Source organism: Hyperolius riggenbachi, chromosome 7 (genome assembly GCF_040937935.1).
Source record: "Hyperolius riggenbachi isolate aHypRig1 chromosome 7, aHypRig1.pri, whole genome shotgun sequence".
Classification (NCBI taxonomy): domain Eukaryota; kingdom Metazoa; phylum Chordata; class Amphibia; order Anura; family Hyperoliidae; genus Hyperolius; species Hyperolius riggenbachi.
Genome location: NC_090652.1, coordinates 20710350 through 20737181, shown reverse-complemented (window position 1 = coordinate 20737181; position 26832 = coordinate 20710350). Strand labels below are relative to the sequence as shown.

Genomic DNA, 26832 nt, shown 5'->3' with positions numbered 1-26832 from the left:
GTCGTCTGATGGGAAGTGGAAGGGAGTTCTAGAGGGTGGAGGTGGCTCTTGAGAAATCCATCAAGCACGCATGGGAGTGGCCGGGAAATGCTTGGGGAAGTTAGGCGAAGGTTGTTGGAGTACTGGAGGGGATGTTTACCTGTAAACAAGCTCTGAGATGTAGGTAGGGCAGGTTTTGTGCACAGATTTATGGGCCAGGATCAAACCATAAAGATATAACAAATGTTAAATACTATATGAGTGGCACAACCTACCTATTAAAACCTCCTCCCAAAATGTCAATTTTAAATGTATGCTTATATAGTACAATTATTATTGTTATAGAATCTGTACATGATTGCCTTAACAAGACTTATGACTTACACCAGAACTTGAATGTCATGGCAGATTATTGTTTAATGTTATTTTGTTAGTTATTCAGATCTACTTGATATATTAAAACAATATATACTGTTATGTCTTAATTGGCATTTATTTGACCATATTCAGTATGATATAATAAGAGATCAAATGTCTGCGTTAGAAGTATGAATCTAAAATGGACCCACATGACAAAGGTTTTTATGACAGAGGTTACGTGACACATTTAATATGTCTTTATTGCTTTGCATTCTTTTGTATGATTTATTTATGATTTCTTCTTTTGTATGATTTTGTATAATATCATGTTTTAGCATGTTATATGGTTCCCTGGCTCACTGAGAATGTAGAAGGTTTCCTTTTCTTATTTACTCTTTATTATAAGATCCCACATTAGTGACTGGCTTATCTAATTAATTTACTGGATTGAGTAGAGTTGCCCTTTTATTTTGAAGTTTGCTATTTTCACAATTGGACTATTTATACTGTATACCGTATTAGTAATATTTTTTATTTGATCTACAATATTTGCTTATTTTTCCCTTTCCAGCCACGCCCCAACTATTGCAGCCGATAACAAGAAGCTTATTTGTATCCGGAGAGCTGCGGTACTCTGTGACTCTGGAGAGATTTTACCCCAGAGATATCGCTGTCAGATGGACTTCTGTGCTGGGAGAGTCAGAAAAAGGCTTAACATCCACAGCAATACTTACAGATTGTCTTGATGGGACACACAGTGCCTGCAGTGAGGTCGAAATTCCTGAGGATCTCCTGAAGGACCCAAAGTTCAGAGTACGAGTGAGCTGGGAACATGGATCTCAGGACACACCTGAATACAAAGACCTCTCCATCCGGGACAAAGGTGAGAGGAGAGTAACATAAAGAGTTGTTATGTGTACAGTTGAAGAGAACTATGCCCAAAGTGCACATATATTGAAACTTTTAAAGTAAATGTTGTTTCTCTGAGCTTAATCGTAGGTTGTGCACTTTCTAATTCAAGAGAACTTTTTTCTCCCAGAAGCCAATAGAGCCAATCATGCATTGCTTCTGTAGCTTCTGGGTGACCTTCTAACCATTAAACAACATGCAGACTATACAATCATGGAATTCTTTTAGGTCTTGGCTTCATTGCATAGTTCACAGCTCACAAGAGCACATATGCTGATAACATTTCCATTTGACTCGCCCTTCCCTCCCTGTAACCAACAGTGCCCTGCGTTGTCCCATTATAGTAATTCCGTCCAACCAATTTATCCTGTAGTGTCCAGAGATACCATTTTTAGTGCCCTCTGTAGTGATATCCATCACCTCATAATGACATTTTTTACCTGCTCCCTTCCCCAAATATTACCCTCCATTGCCACTTGTAGTTGTTGTGCCCTCCATTGGCTCATTCTAGTGCTCTTTATTGCCCCTTGTATTACCCTTTATAGTCTCTGGGAGTGCCTTCCAGATAAGCCTATACATCACAGGAGCCTATAGGCACAGATGTCCTGGCACCTTAGACTTCCCCCTCCATGAGCCTACAAACCCCCAAACTGCACCGCAAGTGTGCCCCAGCTGTCACTTCTCCCTTACTTCCCTTGCCTGTCATAGGTAGCTACAGTTGTCCCTTAGTATTAGGTAGCCTGAGGTACCCTCAATATTAAGTAGCTAGAGGCGCCCCTGACTGAAGGGAAATCTCATCAGTAGAATCCCAAGAGCTGGGTGAGTTTCCTATCATTTACACTCTGCTTGGGACTCTGCAAAGGGAAGGAGGGATGAAGGCACTTGGGGAGGAGAGTGAGCTGCCTTTCAATCAACAGGCGACTGTAGGCACGAGCCTACGGTGGCTTATGTTAAATCTGGCCCTGCCCAGAGCTCCCTCCCTATACTGCTGTCTATAGCTAGTGTTGGGCGAACATCTAGATGTTCGGGTTCGGGCCGAACAGGCCGAACATGGCCGCGATGTTCGGGTGTTCGACCCGAACTCCGAACATAATGGAAGTCAATGGGGACCCGAACTTTTGTGGTTTGTAAAGCCTCCTTACATGCTACATACCCCAAATTTACAGGGTATGTGCACCTTGGGAGTGGGTACAAGAGGAAAAAAAAAATTAGCAAAAAGAGCTTATAGTTTTTGAGAAAATCGATTTTAAAGTTTCAAAGGGAAAACTGTCTTTTAAATGCGGGAAATGTCTGTTTTCTTTGCACAGGTAACATGTTTTTTGTCGGCATGCAGTCATAAATGTAATACATATAAGAGGTTCCAGGAAAAGGGACCGGTAACGCTAACCCAGCAGCAGCACACGTGATGGAACAGGAGGAGGGTGGCGCAGGAGGAGAAGAAGGCCACGCTTTGTGAGACACAACAACCCCGGCCTTGCATGAGGGCAAGAAGCGTGCGGATAGCAGGCTTTGTACCGCCATGCAGTCATAAATGTAATAAAGATAAGTGGTTCAATAAACAGGGACCACGCGGCAACGCTAACCCAGCAGCAGCAGACGTGATGGAACAGGAGCAGGCGCAGGAGGAGAAGGCCACGCTTTGTGAGACACAACAACCCAGGCCTTGCATGAGGGCAAGAAGCGTGCGGATAGCATGCTTTGTACCGCCATGCAGTCATAAATGTAATAAAGATAAGTGGTTCAATAAACAGGGACCACGCGGCAACGCTAACCCAGCAGCAGCAGACGTGATGGAACAGGAGCAGGCGCAGGAGGAGAAGGCCACGCTTTGTGAGACACAACAACCCAGGCCTTGCATGTGGACAAAAAGCGTGCGGATATAGCAGCAATGCTTTTTGCCGCCATGCAGTCATAAATGTAATACAGATGAGAGGTTCAATAAACAGGGCCCGGAAACGCAACACCATCCCAGATGTTCATTGGTCATGTTACTTGGTTGGGGTCCTGGAGTGTTGCGTAGTCATTTCCAATCCAGGATTGATTCATTTTAATTTGAGTCAGACGGTCTGCATTTTCTGTAGAGAGGCGGATACGCCGATCTGTGACGATGCCTCCGGCAGCACTGAAACAGCGTTCCGACATAACGCTGGCTGCCGGGCAAGCCAGCACCTCTATTGCGTACATTGCCAGTTCGTGCCAGGTGTCTAGCTTCGATACCCAATAGTTGAAGGGTGCAGATGGATGGTTCGACACAGCTACGCCATCTGACATGTAGTCCTTGACCATCTTCTCCAGGCGATCGGTGTTGGAGGTGGATCTGCACGCTTGCTGTTCAGTGGGCTGCGGCTGCATGGGTGTCAGAAAATTTTCCCACTCCAAGGACACTGCCGATACCATTCCCTTTTGGGTACTAGCTGCGGCTTGCGTTGTTTGCTGCCCTCCTGGTCGTCCTGGGTTTGCGAAAGTCAGTCTGTCTGCGTACAACTGGCTAGAGGAGGGGGAGGATGTCAATCTCCTCTCTAAAGTCTCCACAAGGGCCTGCTGGTATTCTTCCATTTTGACCTGTCTGACTCTTTCTTCAAGCAGTTTTGGAACATTGTGTTTGTACCGTGGATCCAGAAGGGTATAAACCCAGTAATTGGTGTTGTCCAGAATGCGCACAATGCGTGGGTCACGTTCAATGCAGTCTAGCATGAATTGAGCCATGTGTGCCAGAGTCCTACCAGAATCCTCATCATCCTCTTGTGAGCGTTGTGATAGTTGTTGTGATGCATCATAGTCGTCACCTTCCTCCTGGTCTGCTTCTGCTGACCATTCGCGTTGAATTGTGGAAGTCCAACGTGCACCGCTCTGGCCCTCGTCAGTGGTGGCATGAAATTCCTGCTCCAACTCCAGCTGTTCCTCCTCCTCTTCTTCGTCATAGCTGCTGGGGCCAGCGTTCCCTGAGGCGGATGGCCTGATGTTGGTACCATCACGCTGATCGTTTTCTCCTTCAGATTCCCCCAGTTGCATCATGACAGCTGTTTCCTTGATTTTTAACATCGACCTCTTCAGTAAACACAGCAGTGGTATGGTAATGCTGACTGAAGAGTTGTCACTGCTCACAAGCAACGTGGATTGCTCAAAATTTTGGAGGACTTGGCAGAGGTCCAACATGTTGGCCCAATCGGATCCACAGAAGCTTGGCAGCTGGCCGGATGCGCCTCGGTACTGCGCCGTCATGTACTGGACCACTGCACTCTTCTGCTCGCAAAAGCGGGCTAGCATGTGCAGCGTAGAATTCCAGCGCGTAGGGACATCACACAGCAAGCGATGGTGGGGGAGATTGAAGCGCTCCTGCATCTTGGCGAGTGCCCCCGAAGCAGTACTGGAATTTCTACAATGTTTGGACACTCGACGCACCTTCAACAGCAGATCGGGCACGCCTGGGTATGTCCTCAGGAACCGCTGAACTACTAGGTTCATCACGTGCGCCAGGCAAGGGATGTGTGTCAGCTTAGCCAACCTTAAAGCGCGAATGAGATTACTCCCATTATCACACACAACCATGCCCGGTTTCAGGTCCAGCGGTGCCAGCCACAAATCCGTCTGTTCCTTTATTCCCCTCCAAATTTCCTCCCCTGTGTGCTGCTTATCCCCAAGGCAGATTAGCTTCAGCAACGCTTGCTGACGCATGCCAACAGCTGTGCTGCACTGCTTCCACGATCCTACTGCTGCTGGGTTAGCGTTTCCGGATGAGGTACAGCTTTGAGATGCGTTGGAGGAGAAGGAGTCAGAGAGGTAGGTGCTGCTGTTATCCAGTGGGAGGGACGGCGGTGCAGCTGTTTGTGGCGTGGGCAACACCCGTGCCGTAGCAGGTGAGGAATCGCTGCCAGGCTCCACAAGGTTCACCCAGTGCGCGGTAAGGGAGATGTATCGACCCTGGCCGAACGCACTCGTCCAGGTGTCAGTGGTGAGGTGAACCTTGCAGGCAACGGCATTCTTCAAGCTTCGGGTTATTTTGCTGACCACGTGCTCATGCAACTCAGGCACTGCAGAGCGTGCAAAGTGGTAGCGGCTGGGAACCACGTAACGTGGGATGGCCACTGACATCATGCCCTTGAAGCTGTTTGTCTCCACCAATCGATATGGCAGCATTTCGCAGGCCAGAAGCTTGGCTATGCTGGCTGTTACTGCCACGGCCCGGGGGTCATTTGCTGGCAATTTCCTCTTGCGCTCAAACATCTCCGACACAGACAACTGAACCGTAGCGCTGCACACGGAAGGGCTGTTGGTTGTTGTGTTTGATGAACACTGGGAGACCTCAAGAGCACTACTCCGGAAAGTGACAGTGTCAGCGTCGTCTGATGTTTGTGAATGTTGTGAACCACGCAATGGCTGGGCTACTGCTGCTGCTGAGGCGGGTCTGGTGAACCCAAGGGAGGCAGTGTTGTTTCTGGTACCCTGTCCTGACGCGTTTGCCCAAAGAGTGGGATGTTTGGATAGCATGTGACGGCTCATGCTGGTGGTGGAGAGGTTGTTAATATTTTTCCCCCTGCTCAGGCGGGTCTTGCACACCTTGCAAATCGCCATGGTAACATCCTCAGTGCAGTCTTCAAAGAAAGCCCAGACTTTGGAGCACCTGCCTCCTTGCTGGCGATTTCTGTTTGCTCCTCTTTTGCCTCTCACTTGAACTTCCACGCTTGTGGTGCCTGAAATTGCGCGCCGCCTACCTTGTGGCACAAGGCGAACTCGTGCAGCAGTGTGTTCTTCAACAGACTCATCTGTGCTGCTGCTACGACGGCGATGTTCTCATTCACAAACAAAATCTGGGTCTCTGTCCACATTGTCCATACCCTCCTCTTCCATCTCCTCAAACTCGTCATATGTCATTGTGGGCCACCGCCGTGGAGTAGAGCTCCCCACAACAACCTCTGCGCAGCACACTCCAACGTCGTCTTCCAGATCTTGTCGGCCGACCTCCTGCAATTGCAACCCCTCCTGCCCAAATTGCTCTGGGATTTGGGTTTCCGAGTCCTCTTCGGACTCGCCTTGTATTTCAGTGCGCGGTGCATTTCCCACAGTTAACGGTTGTGAATCCAGGCACAACATTTCTGGCTGTTCCTCCATTGACCTTTGAAAGGTGGAAGTTTGTTGGGCTGGGAATAGCTCCTGCGAATACCCCATTGTGTCCTGAGGTAATTCATCGGACTGGTTATCTGGCAGTTGTGTGCGTGGTGTCGCTGCCGGTTGTGTCAGCTTTGTGCCCACTGGCTCCTTGTAACTGGCTGAGGACTCGGACCTCGTGCGTGATGTGCTGGTGCTGCTTAACCCACTGCTGGACGCTTGAGAGGTCATCCAAGTAATTATCTGGTCCTGTTCTTTTGGATTTGTGAGGGTTGTTGTCCTGGACAACATGGGCGGTATTGAGTGGGTTTTCTTGGGTGCTCCCCTGTGGCCTGTACGTGAACCGTCAGGGGAAACACCTCTTCCCTTGCCCCTCCCTCTTTCACCGGATTTCTTCCTCATTTCACTTATCCTTACAGTACACGCTGACTGGCAGCAGTACAGTGGCAGTACAGAAATGCTATACAGTACCACTATTCCCAGCAGCGACACAGAGCACAATGCTATACAGTGACGGGTGAGCGGTGTACCACTATTCCCAGCAGCGACACAGAGCACAATGCTATACAGTGACGGGTGAGCGGTGTACCACTATTCCCAGCAGCGACACAGAGCACAATGCTATACAGTGACGGGTGAGCGGTGTACCACTATTCCCAGCAGCGACACAGAGCACAATGCTATACAGTGGCGAACGAGCGGTGTACCACTATTCCCAGCAGACACAGAACAGTACACAGAATGCTATATAGTGTGGCTGAACGAGCGGTGTACCACTATTCCCAGCAGACACAGAACAGTACACAGAATGCTGTATAGTGTGGCTGAACGAGCGGTGTACTACTGTTCCCAGCAGACACAGAACAGTACACAGAATGCTATATAGTGTGGCTGAACGAGCGGTGTACTACTGTTCCCAGCAGACACAGAACAGTACACAGAATGCTATATAGTGTGGCTGAACGAGCGGTGTACCACTATTCCCAGCAGACACAGAACAGTACACAGAATGCTATATAGTGTGGCTGAACGAGCGGTGTACTACTGTTCCCAGCAGACACAGAACAGTACACAGAATGCTATATAGTGTGGCTGAACGAGCGGTGTACTACTGTTCCCAGCAGACACAGAACAGTACACAGAATGCTATATAGTGTGGCTGAACGAGCGGTGTACTACTGTTCCCAGCAGACACAGAACAGTACACAGAATGCTATATAGTGTGGCTGAACGAGCGGTGTACCACTGTTCCCAGCAGACACAGAACAGTACACAGAATGCTATATAGTGTGGCTGAACGAGCGGTGTACCACTATTCCCAGCAGACACAGAACAGTACACAGAATGCTATATAGTGTGGCTGAACGAGCGGTGTACTACTGTTCCCAGCAGACACAGAACAGTACACAGAATGCTATATAGTGTGGCTGAACGAGCGGTGTACTACTGTTCCCAGCAGACACAGAACAGTACACAGAATGCTATATAGTGTGGCTGAACGAGCGGTGTACTACTGTTCCCAGCAGACACAGAACAGTACACAGAATGCTATATAGTGTGGCTGAACGAGCGGTGTACCACTATTCCCAGCAGACACAGAACAGTACACAGAATGCTATATAGTGTGGCTGAACGAGCGGTGTACTACTGTTCCCAGCAGACACAGAACAGTACACAGAATGCTATATAGTGTGGCTGAACGAGCGGTGTACCACTGTTCCCAGCAGACACAGAACAGTACACAGAATGCTATATAGTGTGGCTGAACGAGCGGTGTACTACTGTTCCCAGCAGACACAGAACAGTACACAGAATGCTATATAGTGTGGCTGAACGAGCGGTGTACCACTATTCCCAGCAGACACAGAACAGTACACAGAATGCTATATAGTGTGGCTGAACGAGCGGTGTACTACTGTTCCCAGCAGACACAGAACAGTACACAGAATGCTATATAGTGTGGCTGAACGAGCGGTGTACTACTGTTCCCAGCAGACACAGAACAGTACACAGAATGCTATATAGTGTGGCTGAGCGAGGTACACAGTGGCAGTAAACAATGCTATATATAGTGTGGCTGAGCGAGCGGTGTACTACTGTTCCCAGCTGCGACACACAATGACTGGGGGGGACCCTGGCTAGCGTGGCTGGAGCGCGAACTACCCTGCCTGCCTACCCAAAGCTAAACCCACAGACAAATGGCGGAGATATGACGTGGTTCGGGTATTTATTTACCCGAACCACGTGACAGTTCGGCCAATCAGAGCGCGTTCGGGTCCGAACCACGTGACCCGTTCGGCCAATCACAGCGCTAGCCGAACGTTCGGGGAACGTTCGGCCATGCGCTCTTAGTTCGGCCATGTGGCCGAACGGTTTGGCCGAGCACCGTCAGGTGTTCGGCCGAACTTGAACATCACCCGAACAGGGTGATGTTCTGCAGAACCCGAACAGTGGCGAACACTGTTCGCCCAACACTATCTATAGCCACTTGTACTGCAGGGCCCACAGATGCACCGTTTTGTATTCTATATCATCTTGTAGTTTCCTCCATAGCTCCATATAGTGCCAGCGTTTTCCACTTTATAGTGTTTTCTTAGACCTATTGTAGCTTTAGTTCCTGCATTGTCCTCCTGCTCTGCCCCCATTGCCCACTGTAATGCTCTAACTGTCCACTAGTACTGCTTTCCAATGTCCCATCTCCCAGTACAGAGTAACTATTTACGTGTCCTGCCTGATTTCTCCCTTCCCTGCAATCACTGCACATGCCTCCTCGTGATCCCAGCTGAGCCGCCTCACTCTCTTGTCTCACCCAGTGATCATGACGAGTCACCAATCTATTCTGCGGGGCTGTACAGAGTAAGAAACAAGCATGGGGTACATAATGATATAGACAATGGTACCCACAGAATGCCAACATTGGTAGATAATACAGAACTGGTAGACGTAGTAATTACAGTCTCAGAATATGGTACGGTGGCCTCAACCGAACACCCAATACATAACAGATCAAGGAAAAGCAAAGGGATAACGTTCACAATGATAGCAGTACTTCCCACGGCATAGCATAAAATATACTTTTTATTTCAATACATATAAAATAAGTACAACAATAAAACTTCCACAAAGAGGAAAGTAGCCTCCTCCTATACACTTTAATATATTTAAAGAGACACTGAAGCAAGAATAAATCTTGCTTCAGTGCTTATATTCAGCAGGGGCATGTGTGTCGCTAAAATGGGGGTACCTTACCCCCCAAACCCACCCCTGCAAAATCTATGACCAACTTGGTCGTAGATTTTGCTGCTGTTGAGGCAGGGCTAACGGCTGCAGCCCTGCCTCTCAGCGCCATCTATCAGCGGCGCATCGCCGCCTCTCCCCCGCCCCTCTCAGCGAAGGAAGACTGAGAGGGGCGGGGGAGAGGCGGAGATACGCGCTGACAGCATTGTTGCCAACCTCGGAAATACATTTTTACTGACAAAGCACAAAAAATTTACTGACAGAACACTTTTTTTTACTGACATCTAATATTATTGAAATTCAATGAAAGATATCACACATGCGCCCTTACGTGCAATACCACGTGGGGCGTGAATGAGGAAGAGTGCAGTGGCGGACACCGGACAGGTGAAACATTAATGCACGGCATCTGGGGGGGGGGAAACTTTGTTACATTTACATTTGGGGGATGCGACCAGGGGGTTTCCGTCACATTTGTTCTCCATTATCGCAGCCCTTACTGTTGCACACCTTATCGAGCATGCCAACCTGAGAATTTCCAGCATGTCCGATTGCTACATGCAATCGATACATGCAACCGAATTTGGCCCGAAATTGGTTTGATTGTGAACTAGGCATGCTCTTGGTGGCACCGGTTTTTATAATATCAATAATAAATGTCTTATCTGATGGTTGATCGGCCGCCAAGTCTAAAGATGTATGGCCACCTTTAGCTAGAGCAGTCTACATTCCAGAGTGATACGTGAACTGATAAGCAGTAAGTGCTGCGATCTTCTGAGAGACAGAGAGAGGGTTTTTTTACTGACACCACAAATTGTTTCATGGACTTTACTGACAGCCCAGATTTGTTGACTTTTTTACTGACTGTCAGTAAATTTACTGACGGTTGGCAAAACTGGCTGACAGACGCGCGTGAGGCAGGGCTGCGGCCATTAGCTCTGCCTCAATGCGGAAGAGATCCCTGGCGAGGACAGAGGGGATTTGGGGGGTAAGGGACCCCCGTTTAGCCGCGGGATAGCGGCGTTTTAGCAGGGGCATACATGCCCCTGCTGAATATAAGCACTGAAGCGAGAGTTATTCTCGCTTCAGTGTCTCTTTAAGCTTGAGCAATCAATTCAAAATTGGTCAGTCTCTGAAAAAATCGTGGGTAGTTCAAACAAACATATGGTACCAGATAAATAGTTATTGTGAAGTAAGGTTGCAACCATAAGTTCAATCCCAAATCTAGATTGACCTTGATTGTCATATGATGTAAAGAACAATATCCACACGATTGGTAGCTGTATATATGGTCAAATTAAAAAGGAACAACGACCTGACCAAAGTAATAGTAGCCATCTTCAATGAGCTCAAAGTGTATTGCACCTTAACTGCAAGGGAATGTTTGTAGGCCAAATACGTCCCCCCTCCTGACGAAGCCGGAAGATGGCGAAACTGAGCCGCTCTCCTTCATGGGCCGCCCCGCCGCCACATAGCAGTGCACCACGGAGGTGCTAACCGATCCAACTACCACCCTTTTCGATGGCCCAGACAGACGAATTTACCACCATATCTGTCCCAGCGCCTTCCGGGTTCCAAGCTGATGCATCCACACATCATGGGCAATAATACATCACGCTTCAGGATGAGGAACGTCACGCTTCTGTCAGACTTGGTATGCCTATGAATATGCTCTGTGGACTGGTCACATCGTGGATTGGGTGAGATACCAGTTTACAAACCCTCATCTGCTTGCTACATGCTTTGAGCACGGCTGAATTAACACACCAGAAACAAGGTACAGGGAGATCCTGTCTGCCATTTATTGTTTGGAAGCTGCTTTGCTGGAACTAAGGTGGCAATCTGGCTTGTGCTTACTGTGAACTTTCATGCTTCTTATGCATTCAGGGGCTTACGCTGCTACAAGCATGAGATGTGCACTGCTGCATATGCTATACAGTATATCGTGTGAATTGGTTGTTTCTCACCCAGATTGCTGCTCTATATTAGGCATTGAAGCGAATTGAAGAAAAGTTTACTTGTTGACAACTTTCTGCCCAATCAGGGACACTATCTAGTTCTCATTAACCCCATGAGTGCGTGTATGGTGCACCCTTGTTTGGACTGTGCTCTGTGTATGTGTGGCGGGGTGGCCATCCCATGCGCTTTTAATATATATTTTTTCTAGAAATTTTGTAGTAGCAATAAAGGAACAGTTTGTAATTTCATAAATTCTAGTTACGGTTGTGATTTTTTCAATATATGACATGTATGTGAGCCCTATTGAACCACTTCAATGATTGAGTAAACAAATAGTCTATTGTGAAGCAACAACCAGGATCAATTGCTGTATATACATTGCAGTATAAACAGAATTATCTCACCCAGCTTGATTGTAAATCAATAGTCCCCCTGTCCGTCAGACTCTGGGTCAAGGATATCAGACCTGATGTCCAGATAGCAAAGGGGGAGACCAGCCTCTGCGTGCATGGTGAAAAAGCCAGCATACCCGGTGAAACCGGTCGGCTTAGTAGCTCCCCCGTGCAGCACTTGTTTACTGGAACCGTGTAGAACCCATACACTGGCGGTACCGCAAGAGACCTTTGAGGATACAGGCAGCGGCTTCTGCAATATACTCCATCAATCCATGCTGACAATGCCAGGTATATCAAACTACACGTATCACCGCCGAGCTGAGCAGAGGCTAGTCTCCACATGCTATCTGAAAAGCAGGTCTGATATCCTACAAAGCAGAAAACCGAGAGCCCAATATAGTGTAGTATGTATTAGAAGAGGGGGGAAAAAATGAAACGTAAGTATTATACTTACAAACCAGGTTTACCGCAAAGGCAACCACTGAAGATGCAGGTGGGGAGATTAGGCCTGTCCCCACTCAGGGTTAAGATGTCGCTCTCTGTGGATAGAAGAATAGGAGGGTGCATCACCCTTCCACCAAGGGTGGATAACTTACTTTGTAGAGGTGTACTCTGTGTCACAGAGGTGCCAAGCATAGATTGGACCCCTAGCTGTGTGTTACTCCTGTTGTTTTATTGCCTGATGAAGCGGGATTGTGCCCGTGAAACGCGTTGCCAGTTGTCACTAGGAGTATGTGAATAAATTGTATTAACCATATCGTCAGCATCGTGTTTGTTTGGAGTGGCTGGTCCACCACCACCTCCTGAACGTTTTTAGATGATTTTAGCGTATTTTACTCTTTTGGCGCCTCTGTACGCGTACGTTAAAAAGGGGCGCTGGGAAAAAAGGGCGCCGGGTTTTAAACGATAAACATGGATAACGTTTAAAAAGTATAATGTAGTATATTTCGTTTAAAAATAATGTTTTAAAAAGTTATAAATCATTAAATAATGTGCATGAAATTGGCAATTGTGAAAACGTTAATCTTCCGTTTAAAAAGTGAAACGTATAATAACGTTAAAAAAAAAAATAGTAAGTAACCCTCCCTGTACCTACCCCTAACCCCTAGACCCCCGTGTTGGTGCCTAAACCTAAGACCCCCCTGGTGGTGCCTAAACCTAAGACTCCCCTGATGGTGCCTAAACCTAAGACTCCCCTGGTGGTGCCTAAACCTAAGACTCCCCTGTTGGTGCCTAAACCTAAGACCCCCCTGTTGATGCCTAAACCTAAGACCCCCCTGTTGATGCCTAAACCTAAGACCCCCCCTGTGATAAGCATTAATAACGTGTGAAAAAAATATTGTGCTGTTTTTCGTTTAAAAATAATGTTTTAAAAAAGATTGTACTGTTTTTCGTTTAAAAATAATGTTTAAAAAATTTTAAATCATAAAATAATGTGTAATCATGAGAAGCAGTTATAAAACAGTAAAAGTCTCCGGGCGCCGCTTATTAAACGTTATTTTTCTCCGGCGCCCTTTTTTCCTGTCGGGCGCCCATTAAACGATATTTATTATGGGAGTGAATGGCGGCGCCCGATTTGTCCACTTGCCTCAGGCGCCCGAATTTACTGTTCCCCCTCTGTACACCTCTACAAGGTCTGATATCCTGACCTTGATACTCTGAGCTCATTGAAGATGGCTACTATTACTTTGGTCAGGTCGTTGTTCCTTTGATTTGATCATATATACAGCTACCATTCATATGGATATCATTTTTTGTATCATATGGCAATCTATCTTTGGGATTAGACTTATGGTTGCACCCTTACTTCACAATAGCTATTTATCTGGTACCAGATGTTTGTTTGAACTACCCACATTTTTTTTCAGAGTCTGGCCAATTTTCGATTGATTGCTCGAGCTTAAATATATTAAAGTTTACATGGAGGAGGCTACTTTCCTCTTTGTAGAAGTTTTATTATTGTACTTCTTTTATAAGGTAAATTTTATGCTATGCCATGGGAAGAACTACTATCATTCTGAACTTTATCACTTTGCTTTTCTTTCATTTACAGTATTACAGCAACAAATGTAACATAATGATCAAAATATATAGCAAATTCCGTTCCTGCGCAGAGTAAGTTTGCTGAGCAAAGAGCACATTTAAATATTAGCAATATAGTTCCCCATCAGGTCCGCCTGAAGTGTGATAAGGGGATTGGTCGCCATAGGCGTAATTTGAATGTGATTGGATATTCTCCAAGGTATGTTAAGTATATAAAGCTGTTGTGATTTTGTATGATCAGACACTGACATTGGCTTGAGAAAGGAGGGGGTCCCCTCCGAAACGTCGCTGTTTTACATGTCAATGTGTCTTTCTGAAAAATAAAAGAGCATATACAAATTGATGGTGCTGGTCTCTACACTTTGGATTGCAATTTTGCTATGCAATGTATTGCATATCAAAATCGCAGTAAATTGCACTTTTGTAAAAAATGAATCGCGGTAGTGGAAAACACCTACTGTGATTCCCATGTTATTTAGCAAACCTTAGCAATTTAAAATTCGCTAGCGATTTGAGTTTTTGCGATTCAGCATCGCAAGAGCTGATAGTGGAAAAGGGCCCTAAAGGAATAGTGAGGAAACAAGAGGTGGAGAAGTATACCATACTAGCCGACCCGCAGCATAGCATACGCCGCATAAGGGGGTAGAGGGCAGGAAGGGGGTATTGGGCACAGCGGCGGGGAGGGGAGTCGGACCCCCCCTCAACTGGGTCCCTCATGTGTGCTCCCCCTCCAGCTTAAGCTCAGCAGGAACCCACCCCCCCTCACCTGGGTCCCCCATGTGTGCTCGCCCTCCAGCTTAAGCTCAGCAGGAACCCCCCCTCACCTGGGTCCCCCATGTGCGCTCCCCCTCCTGCTTAAGCACAGGAGCAGCCGCCACTATTAGTAAGAGGCAGCGGGCCTCCGTTTTCCAGCGTGTGTTCCACTGTTGTCACTTCCTGCAATGCCACCCACTGTATTGGTGTAATTTGCCTTCTTAAAACAGAAAGAAATCTGCAATAATTCAGCTATAAATGAACATTTGTGGTTACCCACAATGCACTGCTACTAAATATGCCAATTATTCTTTTTCACCCTTAGTAACCCAAGCAAGCATCCAGATCCACTGGTGTATAGCAAGCCTTTAGCTTTAAATTTTAAACAGCCATATCAAACCCACATGTGACAGCCTGTTTCAGATTTTTGGTCCTCATCTGTACATGGCAAGGATTGATATGGCTGTATGAGATAGGGCTTGGACCAGTACAACAGAGTAACCAAGTAGCTCAGGGTGACCCAAACTACTAAGAATGTATATAGGAGGATAAAAGAGACCAAAAAGACCTTCTACTAAAAAAAGCAAAGCTTGGTGTAATTTGGCTTCTTAAAACAGAAGCAAATCTGCAATAATTCAGCTATAAGTGAACATTTGTGGTTACCCACAATGCACTGCTACTAAATATGCAAATTATTCCTTTTCACCCTTGGAAAGTCAAGCAAGCCTATGGGCCTGATTCGCAAAGCGGTGCAAACTGTTTAGCACGGGTGTGCTAAACAGTTAGCACGTGAAGTGCCGTTCGTGGACTTTTGCACGCGCAAAGTGCCGCGATTTGCGCGATAGCGGTCTTTTGCGCGCGCAATTTGCCGCGAATCGCAGCACTTTGCGCGCACAAAACTCCGCAATCGTGCGACTCGTGGCAAATTGCGCACGCAAAAGACAGCGATTGCATGAATCGCGGCACTTCACGTGCTAATTGTTTAGCACACCCATGCTAAATAGTTTGCACTGCTTTGTGAATCAGGCCCTACAGTTTTTCATTTTATACAGTCATATCAAACCCACATGTGACAGCCTGTTTCAGACTTTCAGTCCTCATCAGTACATGGCAGGGATTGATATGGCTGTATGAGATAGGGCTTGGACCAGTACAACAGAGTAACCAAGCAGCTCAGGGTGACCCAAACCACTCAGAATGTATAGGAGGATAAAAGAGACCAAAAAGCCCTCCTACTAAAAAAAGCAAAGCTTGGTGTAATTTGCCTTCTTAAAACAGAAGCAAATCTGCAATAATTCAGCTATAAGTGAACATTTGTGGTTACCCACAATGCACCGCTACTAAATATGCAAATTATTCCTTTTCACCCTTGGTAAGTCAAGCAAGCCTATGGGCCTGATTCACAAAGCGGTGCAAACTGCTAAACAGTTAGCACGTGAAGTGCCGTTCGCAGACTTTTGCGCGCGCAAAGTGCCACGATTTGCGCGATCGTGGTCTTTTGCGCGCGCAAAAGTCCACGATCGCACAAATCGCGCACGCAAAAGACCACAATAGCACAAATCACGGCACTTCACGTGCTAAACAGTTTGCACCGCTTTGTGAATCAAGCTCTATAGCTTTAAATTTTACATAGTCATATCAAACCCACATGTGACAGCCTGTTTCAGACTTTTGGTCCTCATCAGTACATAGCAGGGATTGATATGGCTGTATGAGATAGGGCTTGGACCAGTACAACAGAGTAACCAAGCAGCTCAGGGTGACCCAAACCACTCAGAATGTATAGGAGGATAAAAGAGACCAAAAAGCCCTCCTACTAAAAAAAAAAGCAAAGCTTGGTGTAATTTTCCTTCTTAAAACAGAAGCAAATCTGCAATAATTCAGCTATAAGTGAACATTTGTGGTTACCCACAATGCACTGCTACTGCATATGCAAATTATCCCTCTTTGCCCTTGGTTTGATATGACACTACTTCTTCTTCTTGCTTGGACCAGCCCCTTCTTCTTGCTTGGACCGGCCCTGGGGGCGGGGCGCTACTTCTTCTTCTTGCTTGGACCAGCCCCTTCTTCTTGCTTGGACCGGCCCTGGGGGCAGGGCGCTACTTCTTCTTCTTGTTTGAAGGTTGAGGCACTTAGTCTATTATATATATAGATGTATAGGTAGAGACAGTGGCAATTCCTGTACACTTTTTCTCCTGAGTTTTCTCCTAAGTGATATTTTCACAACTTGTTATAAAATGCCTTTTAAGCCACCGGCAAGCAAGAAAATACTGAAAATAATTGTGACTGTACTTTTTCACCAATTTTTGGGTACTTTATCAATTGTAAAATGCAGGAGAGTTATTTTAAAGAGAATATGAAAATTATCTCCAAGGTGATAACTCAGGAGAAAAAATGAATTGCATATGGGCCTGTGTGTTTTAGGTTACCTTTAGTACCTTTTTAGGAATATATATTATATTTAGTAAGCACATCTTGGCCAGAGGTTGAGGGGGGGGGGGGGGGTGGCCTAAGTGAAAGCATCTGAAAAAAATTGTTTAGATGGAGGACTTAAAGGGAATCTGAAGTGAGGAAAATTATTTAAAATAAACACGTGATGTACCTGTAAATGAATATTACATACTTACCTCACCGTCAGTTCCTCTCAGAAGCTCACCATTTTCTTCTTACAGTGATCCCTTCCAGTTCTGACAAGATTGTGTCAGAACTGAAATATACCAGTTGCTGTCAGTTATATATCAGCAGCTGTCAGTTACAACTGAGTGTGCAAGGTAATGTCCATGTTTCCCTATTGCTCAAGTGGGTGATCTTAAAGTTTAACAGTGTGCTGACCAGGAAGCTGTTATGGGGTAATGGCCATTTTCAAAATGGAGGACAGAGAAATCCCGTGATCACAGTGGACAAATGGGATGCAGGAGAGGAGAAAGAGATTGAGTAGTAGACTACACAGGAGGTAAGTATGACCTGTGTATGGTTATTTTGACTTTTTATTTTCAGTTCAGGTTCTCTTTAAAGATTTCAAAGACTGGAGAATGGCGGATTTGTTTTGGAAGGCGATTCCAGAGGAGAGTTAAGACTTGTGTGGAATCTTGTATACATGAATGCGAGTAGTTAATTCTAGAGGAGGACAGAGGAAGGTCATGTGCAAATCTGAGATTGCGGTTGGGTTGATATCTGGAAACTAGTGAGGAGATGTACAGAGAAGTGAGATTGTGGAGAGCTTTGTAGGTAAATGTTAAGAATTTGAAATGGATCCTCTGGTTAATTGGTAGCCAATAAAGAACTTGACAGAGAGAAGCAGCAGAGGAGCAGCAAGAAGAAAGATGAGTCGAGCAGCTGAACTGAGTACAGATTGAAGCAGTGCCAGTCTGTTGCTAGTCCACAAAGTAGTATGTCCCTGAAAATCAGTAAAAATAAATATATATCTCATTAATATTATAAATGCGAAAGTTTGGATGTTTGGATGTTTGTTACTCAATCACGCAACAACAATGGCTGAACGGATTTGAATGAAATTTGGCACACATATAGTACATTACCTGGAATAAAGTATAGGATATTTTTTTTTCACCATAACCAAAAAGTGGGCGGAGACAAATACAAATTAGCTGGGAAAATATAAACAGCAGCCATTCTTACACTGTTAATGGTAGGGTTCTCAAACTTTGCACAGTTGGTCACTGGGTGACTGGGATTAATATTCAGAAAGGTGGGTGGAGTCTACAAAAGCCAATCATAATTCACCTATTGCTTTTCAGGGGAAATATTTAATTGCTGCCATTCTTGCACCGTTAATGGCACAAGCCTCAAACCTGGTACAGTTGGTCATTGGGTGACTGGGGCTCAAATTCAGACAAGGGGGTGGAGCCACAAACAGCCAATCAGATTTGTTTCATTTTATTGCAAATTATTGATGCCAAAGACCACAAAGCTCACAAACTAGGTCATTGAGTAATTAAAGAGGCACTTAAGTCATGAAAAAAAAGAGTTTTACTCACTTGGGGCTTCCCTCAGCCCCCTGCAGCTGTCCGGTGCCCTCGCCGTGTCTCTCTGATCCTCCCATCCCCACCGGCGACCACTTCCGGTTTCGCCGTTTGGACCCGACAGGCATGGGAACGCGAGTGATTCTTCGCATTCCTGCTGCTATTGCGGCCTCCTGGCCGCAATAGCAGCATAGGGGGCGATATTGTGGCTGGGAACGCGAAGAATCACTCGCGTTCCCATGCCTGTTGGGTCCTGACGACGAAACCGGAAGTGGTCGTCGGCGGGGACAGGAGGATCAGAGAGGCACGGCGAGGGCACCGGACAGCTGCAGGGGGCTGAGGGAAGCCCCAGGTGAGTAAAACTCTTTTTTTTTCATGACTTAAGGTTCACTTTAAGTAATTGTGTGTTAGGGTTAGAAAAAGTGGAAAAGTGGGTGGAGCCAACACCAGCCAAATACATACCCGGGCAACGCCAGGCCATCAGCTAGTATAATATATATATATATATATATATATATATATATATATATATATATATATATTATACAAGAACCCTGCAAACTCAGTTTTGTGTACGTATATAAAAACCACAGCACTGTATAACAGGATAGCATCAGGATTTCAGACTTAAGCAAGAATATTTTAATAAATCAACACTGGACAGGTCTCGGCCAAGTACAATATTACTGTAGTGTTTTATAGAGATATTGGAGACTGGTTTGTATACATATATACATATATATATCATATTTTTTACAGAATATCTATGGACACCAGTTGTGGAACAGATACAGACGCCCCAATTATTCCACAACACCCCGGCCACCCTGACGTGTGATATCTCTGAGTATTTCCCTGACAATATCACTGTGACCTGGCTGAGAAGAAACAAGGACAGCGAGAAGATCAGCAAGAAGGACAGTGAGGAGATCAGCAAGAAGAACAGGAAGAAGAGCAGTGGGGAGATCATCAAACAGGATAGCAAGAAAAAGAGTGAGAAGATCAGCGAGAAGGACAGCAAGAAGAACAACAAGAATGGCAATGAGGAGATCAGCAAGGGGGACAGTGGGGAGGTCATCTTGGAGGCTGAATATCTAATTAGTAAATCAGTAACACAGAGCAAACACACAGATAACACATACAGGAGTACAGCTACCCTGACTATCACTCCAAAACTCAGTGTACACCAGGAGGCACAATACATATGTTGGGTGGAGCATCCCTCCCTGGATAAACCCATAGAGAGATGGACTGGAGAGCTTGTTGTTAAGGGTGAGTATTTATTTTATGTACAGTGTGTCATTTATGTGTCATTTGGCAGAACTGTGAAGTCTGGTGGAGGTCTCTTAGTGATGGGGCCACTGAGAAATGTAAGAGTTGAGTAAGTTAATTCTTCTAATAAGCTAATTATAAATTTGATGTATCAGATTGTTTGCAATCTGCACCAGAATCCATGTGAAGACAGGCACACTTCTGTCTGTTGAGCTTTATTTACCATCCTCTGGCAATGGAAAGGGGGAGAGGAACAGGAAGCTTTCCACAGTACCATAGTAATCAGTTGAGAAAGTATAACATCCATTCTGGGTGGTGTGTATCTGAAGTCTGCATGAGATAAAGTACACATGGTCCAATCAGGGGCGTAGCAATAGGGGGTGCAGAGGTAGCGACCGCATCGGGGCCCTTTGGCCAGAGGGGCCCCGAAGGGCCCTCCCTCAACGACAGTATTAGCTCTCTATTGGTCCTGTGCTCATAATAATCACTTCTATAGATGCTTTGAATAGTGGTAATCATTAACAAACTGTCCCCTATCCCCTTCTTGCACCTTTTGACACTGTAGTTGCCATTGGCAGGTTTTGGTGCGCTGTATTAGTTATGTATAGAGTGCTTGGGGGGCCCCATTGTGAAACATGCATCGGGGCCCACAGCTCCTTAGCTACGCCACTGGGTCCAATATTCACTTCTGAACAAATCGGTGAGCTGAACATATAATTAGATTGAGAATTGGAAGTAAACATTACTGCAATACACTCTCAAATAACTAATACCTAAGTTATTATTTCATTGGGTGTTTAGCGACCAAACATGAAGATGAACATTGCTCCATAGTACACATGTCCAGTGTTGCTTGCAAATTTTCACCAAAGTTATTTTCACATTGAAAATACAATTTTCGATTTCGAAAAAATGTTTGTGAAAATGCAAAAAAACAATATTTTTACCACAAAAAAAATCACAAAAAGCACTACAACGCAGAAAAAACATATTTTTACCGTAACAATTTTTACCACGAAAACATGAAAAATCTATATTTTTACTGCGAAAATTCACATAAAATAACTGAATGAATTTTCGATGGAATTTAGCATTATTTTAAAAAAAATGAATGCGAATATATTGGCATTTTCGCTCATCACTGCATATGTCGTAATGTGCGCATGTGTGAATGACAGATTGGCACAGTGTGATGTGAATGGGTTTGGCAATAAGAGACACAACAGTGTGTACATTGATTTGGCATTCCTGCCTAAGGGATTAAAAATTAGGCGTGTGACGTGGTTATTGAAGTTTACTTTATCATGGTTAAATGTTTTAAATGAGGCCCAAAGCAGTAATGCAACATAACCGGTACATGGTGCAGTACAAGGCTGCCTGGAGTGCGGGCATGGGAGCACCTCTCATCGCTAAAACAGGCAAAGGTGAGAACATATTTACTCAAATCTTGCATGTGGTGGTGGTGGTGGTGGTGTTGGGGGGGGGGGGGGGGGGGATGGCATTAGATTACTAGGGAAAGTACATAAGTGGGAGGAAAGAAACTAGACCTGCTTGGCAATTATATAAGGGAGAAGAGGGGGCCTAAGTCCACCAGGGAAATTTATATAAGGGAGGGGAGATCACTAGACTACCAGGGTAATCCAAAAGGAAGAAGGGGTGGGGGGCACCAGAGAAAACTATAGGTTGGCAGGCACAAGACAACAGGGAATACAGTAAGATGTCCCATTTACTGGGATATTTGAACTAATCACTCAAGTAAAACTCTAGTAAAAATGATCTTGTAGTTGATTTATATCAGCACTTCAAGATAATTATTTGATTCAAATGGCAACCAAACCAACCCGGGGATATGCTTTGTTTGATTTGGTAATTTCAGATAGACCAGATATCAATGTATATCTAATGGACAGGTTCAAGATCATTTGTGAAATAGTGACCATATTACGGTAACATTTGCTCTACAACCGAATTGTAAGCAAGGGGGCAACTAAAGCTATGAATTTTAAAAAGACTTAAGCTGGCCACTAACGGTCCAATTTCTAGCGAAAAATCATTTGAGCGATCAGAAATTCTGATCGGACGAAAAATCGTTCACTACACCATCAACTAACCAATCATTGCTTCCTATCTATCATGACCACCAAGAAAATCCAAATTTTCGTTCGACGAAAATTCATTCGGGCGACATTTTTTTCACTCATTCATAATCGATTGTGTCCACCAATGGAGATTATTTACAACCAATCCGATCAGAATTTCTGATCGCTCAAACGATTTTTCGCTAGAAATTGGACAGTTAGTGGCCAGCTTTACTTTAAAAAGCTCAGGGACTAGCTAAGACTGGTAGACTGGGAGAGTCAGTTACAGGGTAAGGACACTGAAAGTAAATGGCAAACTTTCAAATATATTCTGAATGACTATTTATTTAGAATGTACATACCTTATGGGAATAAAAAAATATATTTAAAAAAAGGCCAGTATGGATAAGTAACACTGTTTTGGACATAATTAAGGGTAAAAAGAATGACTTTAGTGTCCTAAAGCAGGACTTCCAAACCCTGTCCTCAGGTACGACCCACAGTATATTTTGCAAAACAACACAAACATTCACAGGTGGGGTAATTAGTGTCTCAGTAGAGCTAATTAGCTACTTCTATGGATTTCAACAAAACATGGACTTGTAGGTGGGACTTGAGGAGAGGGTTGAAAAGCTCTGCCCTAAAGAATGAGGGGACCACATCTGTATTAAGGAATTATAAGGAACTAGCTGACCCGCGGCGTAGCATACGCCGCATAAGAGGGTAGAGGGCAGGAAGGGGGTATTGGGCACAGCGGCGGGGAGGGGGCTTGGACCCCCCCTCAACTGTGTCCCCCATGTGTGCTCTACCTCCAGCTTAAGCTCAGCAGGAACCCACCCCTCCTCACCTGGGTCCCCATGTGTGCTCTACCTCCAGCTTAAGCTCAGCAGGAACCCGCCCCCCCCTCACCTGGGTCCCCCATGTGCGCTCCCCCTCCTGCTTAAGCACAGTAGCAGCCGCCACTATTAGTAAGGGGCAGCGGGCGGGGATGACTCACCTCTTCTGTGTTCCATCATGCGTTCCACTGTTGTCACTTCCTGCAATGCCGCCCACTGTATTGGTGTAATGTGCCTTTTTAAAACAGAAGGATATCTGCAATAATTCAGCTATAAGTGAACATTTGTGGTTACCCACAATACACTGCTACTAAGTATGCAAATTACCCCTTTTCCCCCTTGGTAAGCCAAGCAAGCATCCAAAGCTGCTGGTGTATAGCAAGCACATAGCTTTAAATTTTACACAGTCATATCAAACTCACGTGTAGATAGCCTGTTTCAGACTTTTGGTCCTCATCAGTACATGGCAGGAACTGATATGGCTGTATGAGATAGGGCTTGGACCAGTACAACAGAGTAACCAAGCAGCTCAGGGTGACCCAAACCACTCGGAATGTATAGGGGGATAAAAGGGACCAAAAAGACCTCCTACTAAAAAAAGCAAAGCTTGGTGTAATTTGCCTTCCTAAAACAGAAGAAAATATGCAATAATTCAGCTATAAGTGAACATTTGTGGTTACCCACAATGCATTGCTACTAAATATGCAAATAATTCCTTTTCACCCTTAATAAGCCAAGCAAGCATCCAGATCCACTGGTGTATAGCAAGCCTATAGCTTTAAATTTTACACAGCCATATCAAACCCACATGTGACAGCCTGTTTCAGACTTTTGGTCCTCATCTGTACATGGCAAGGATTGATACAGCTGTATGAGATAGGGCTTGGACCAGCACAACAGAGTAACCCAAACCACTCAGAATATATAGGTGGAAAAAAGGGACCAAAAAGACCTTCTAACAAAAAAAATCAAAGCTTGGTGTAATTTGCCTTCTTAAAACAGAAGAAAATCTGCAATAAGTCAGCTATAAGTGAACATTTGTGATTACCCACAATGCACTGCTACTAAATATGCAAATTATTCCTTTTCACCCTTGGTAAGTCAAACATGCCTATAGCTTTAAGTTTTACACAGTCATATCAACCCCACATGTGACAGCCTGTTTCAGACATTTGGTCCTCATCAGTACATAGCAGGGATTGATAAGGCTGTATGAGATAGGGCTTGGACCAGTACAACAGAGTAACCAAGCAGCTCAGGGTGACCCAAACTACTAAGAGAATGTATAGGAGGATAAAAAAAAGAGTCCAAAAAGTCCTCCTACTAAAAAAAAAAGCAAATCTTGGTGTAATTTTCCTTCTTAAAACAGAAACAAATCTGCAATAATTCAGCTATAAGTGAACATTTGTGGTTACCCACAATGCACTGCTACTGAATATGCAAATTATCCCTCTTTGCCCTTGGTTTGATATGACTCTACTTCTTCTTCTTGCTTGGACCAGCCCCTTCTTCTTGCTTGGACCGGCCCTGGGGGCAGGGCGCTACTTCTTCTTCTTGCTTGAAGGTTGAGGCACTTACTCTATTATATATATAGATGTAACAAAAACTGCAGGTAATAAGACTTGAAAAACTGGGAGCCAGAAAACAAATGGCTAATGTTATAAATTACAAATATATAAATTCAAAAAGAAAGAAGGCAGATAATACAGAGCTTTTACAAGTTTAGGCAGGGGACATGATTGTGGAGAACCAAGCTAAAGTAGAAATTTCTGTAATGCACTTATCTCAAAATATGTCTTTTGGACCATAAGATGTGTGTAGGTTTAGAGGACAAAAATACTAAACCCGTTGCGACTTTGGTGCAAGGGCGTCTTGTGGACCTAAGAGACCGCCCCCCCAGATATCTATATCTAATCTACACTGTCCAGCTAAATTAGCCCCTTTGCTGCACCACCAGCTAGACTAACCTCCCTACACTAACCCCTGCTGCCCCAACAGCTACACAAACTAACCCCTAACCTATCGGATCTCAGTGGGCATCACTCCTTAAAGGGCACCTAAACTGAGAAGGATATGGATTTTTCCTTTTAAAATAATACCAGTTGCCTGACTCTCCTGCTTATCCTGTGTCTCTAATACTTTTAGCCACAGCCCCTGAACAAGCATGCAGATCAAGTGCTCAGCCACTACTGTAGCCAAAGAGATCAGCAGGATTGTCAGGCAACTGGCATTGTTTAAAAGGAAACATCCATATCTCTCTCAGTTAAGGTGTACTTTAAACAAGAAGGAATTATGCCCACTGACATCTGATAGGTCACTGCTACTGAGTGAGTGCAGTGATTGGCTCAGTGACTGAGCCATAGTCCTGTCTGCAAGACACGAGTTAACAAACAGAGCACCGGGCGCCCGTGATTGGCGGGTCTGGTAGCTTCACCCCCCACCTGATTGGCTACACAGCATATGAAGGCTCTCTACAAATGCCACTCCCAATTGGCTGGAACCATGGTGTATACTGTAGCATGTAAGCATGGAGCAGCAGGCCGCTGTGATTGGACAGTCTGGTATGAACTTTCGGGGGGACACGTGGGACACCTGGTGTCGGTCCAAAATTGTATTATTTGGACCATAAGTTACACTAACCTTTTCCTTTCACTTTTAGAGGAGAAAAAGTGCATTGTATGGTCTGACAAATATGGTAATTTAGTTACATAAACTCTTCTCATCTCTGACCAAAACATATATCACAATTTTGGCTGGAACGCTTATTTCTTGTTTACATATGTTGTATTCTTCATCGTTTGTTTTCTCCAGCTAAACCTCAGATGGTGGATCCCATAGAGATCAGTAAGGGGAGATTTTCTCGGGTTAACTTCACCCTCCGTCTGCAGATGTTTTACCCTCAACATGTTAACATAACAATGACATATCAAGATAAAGATGGAAACAGCACCATTCCATATGACAGCACACTCACAAGACGTGAGGACCTCACTTGGGATGTCACCTGTGTTGGCCACACTTCTATCAATGCATTTAAGGTTGCTGAGTTCAAAGTCTACATAACATGGAAACACGAGTCTATGGAGGAGCCGGGGACCAGAACACTGACTGCAAAAGGTAAGGTCATAAGAAAAAATGTAAACCATCCCAAATTCCTCACTGTAGAAAATATATGTGATGCAATTAACTAAGAAAACTGAATTCTAGGAATGAAAAGTAAGGGTCTATTTCCACTAGTATATTTATTTATTTATTTAAGTACTAGCTGATTGCCCGGCGTTGCCTGGGTATGTATTTGGCTGGTGTCGGCTCCACCCAATTTTTCTAACCCTAACACACAATTACTCAATGACCAAGTTTGTGAGCTTTGTAGTCTTTGGCATCAATAATTTGCATTGAAATGAAAAAATCCGATGGGTTGTTTGTGACTCCACCCCTTTTCTGAATTTGAACCCCAGTCACCCAATGACCAACTGTAGCAGGTTTGAGGCCTGTGCCATTAACAGTGCAAGAATGGTAGCAATTAAATATTCCCTTGAAAAGCAATAAGTGAAGCTTAATACACTTTTGTAGGCTTCACCCACTTTTCTAAATATTAATCCCATTCACTGAGTGACCAACTGTTCAAAGTTTAAGAACTCTGCCATTAATAGTGTAAGAATGGCTGCAGTTTACATTTTCCCTGTGAAATTTGTATTTGTCTCCACCCACTGATTGCCCGGCGTTGCCCGGGTATGTATTTGACTTGTGTTGGTTCCGCCCACTTCTTCTAACCCTAACACACAAACACTCAATGACCAAGTTTGTGAGCTTTGGTGTCTTTAGCATCAATAATTTGTATATTCCCATAGAAATTAAACAAATCAGATTGGCTGTTTGTGGCTCTGCCCCTCTCCAGCATTTGAACCCCAGTCACCCAATG

General features: G+C 44.9%; 1 protein-coding gene across 2 annotated transcripts in view; it reads left to right on the top strand.

Annotated features, from left to right (window-relative positions):
• The window catches only part of LOC137525408 (uncharacterized), an 84373-nt gene that overhangs the window by 45832 nt on the left and 11709 nt on the right, over window positions 1–26832 (top strand). For both annotated transcript variants that reach the window (XM_068246484.1, XM_068246485.1), the window contains exons 6-8: window positions 911–1222; window positions 19484–19996; window positions 25722–26027. In XM_068246484.1, coding sequence (XP_068102585.1) covers window positions 911–1222; window positions 19484–19996; window positions 25722–26027 — 1131 coding nt within the window. The remainder of the gene's footprint in view (window positions 1–910; window positions 1223–19483; window positions 19997–25721; window positions 26028–26832) is intronic.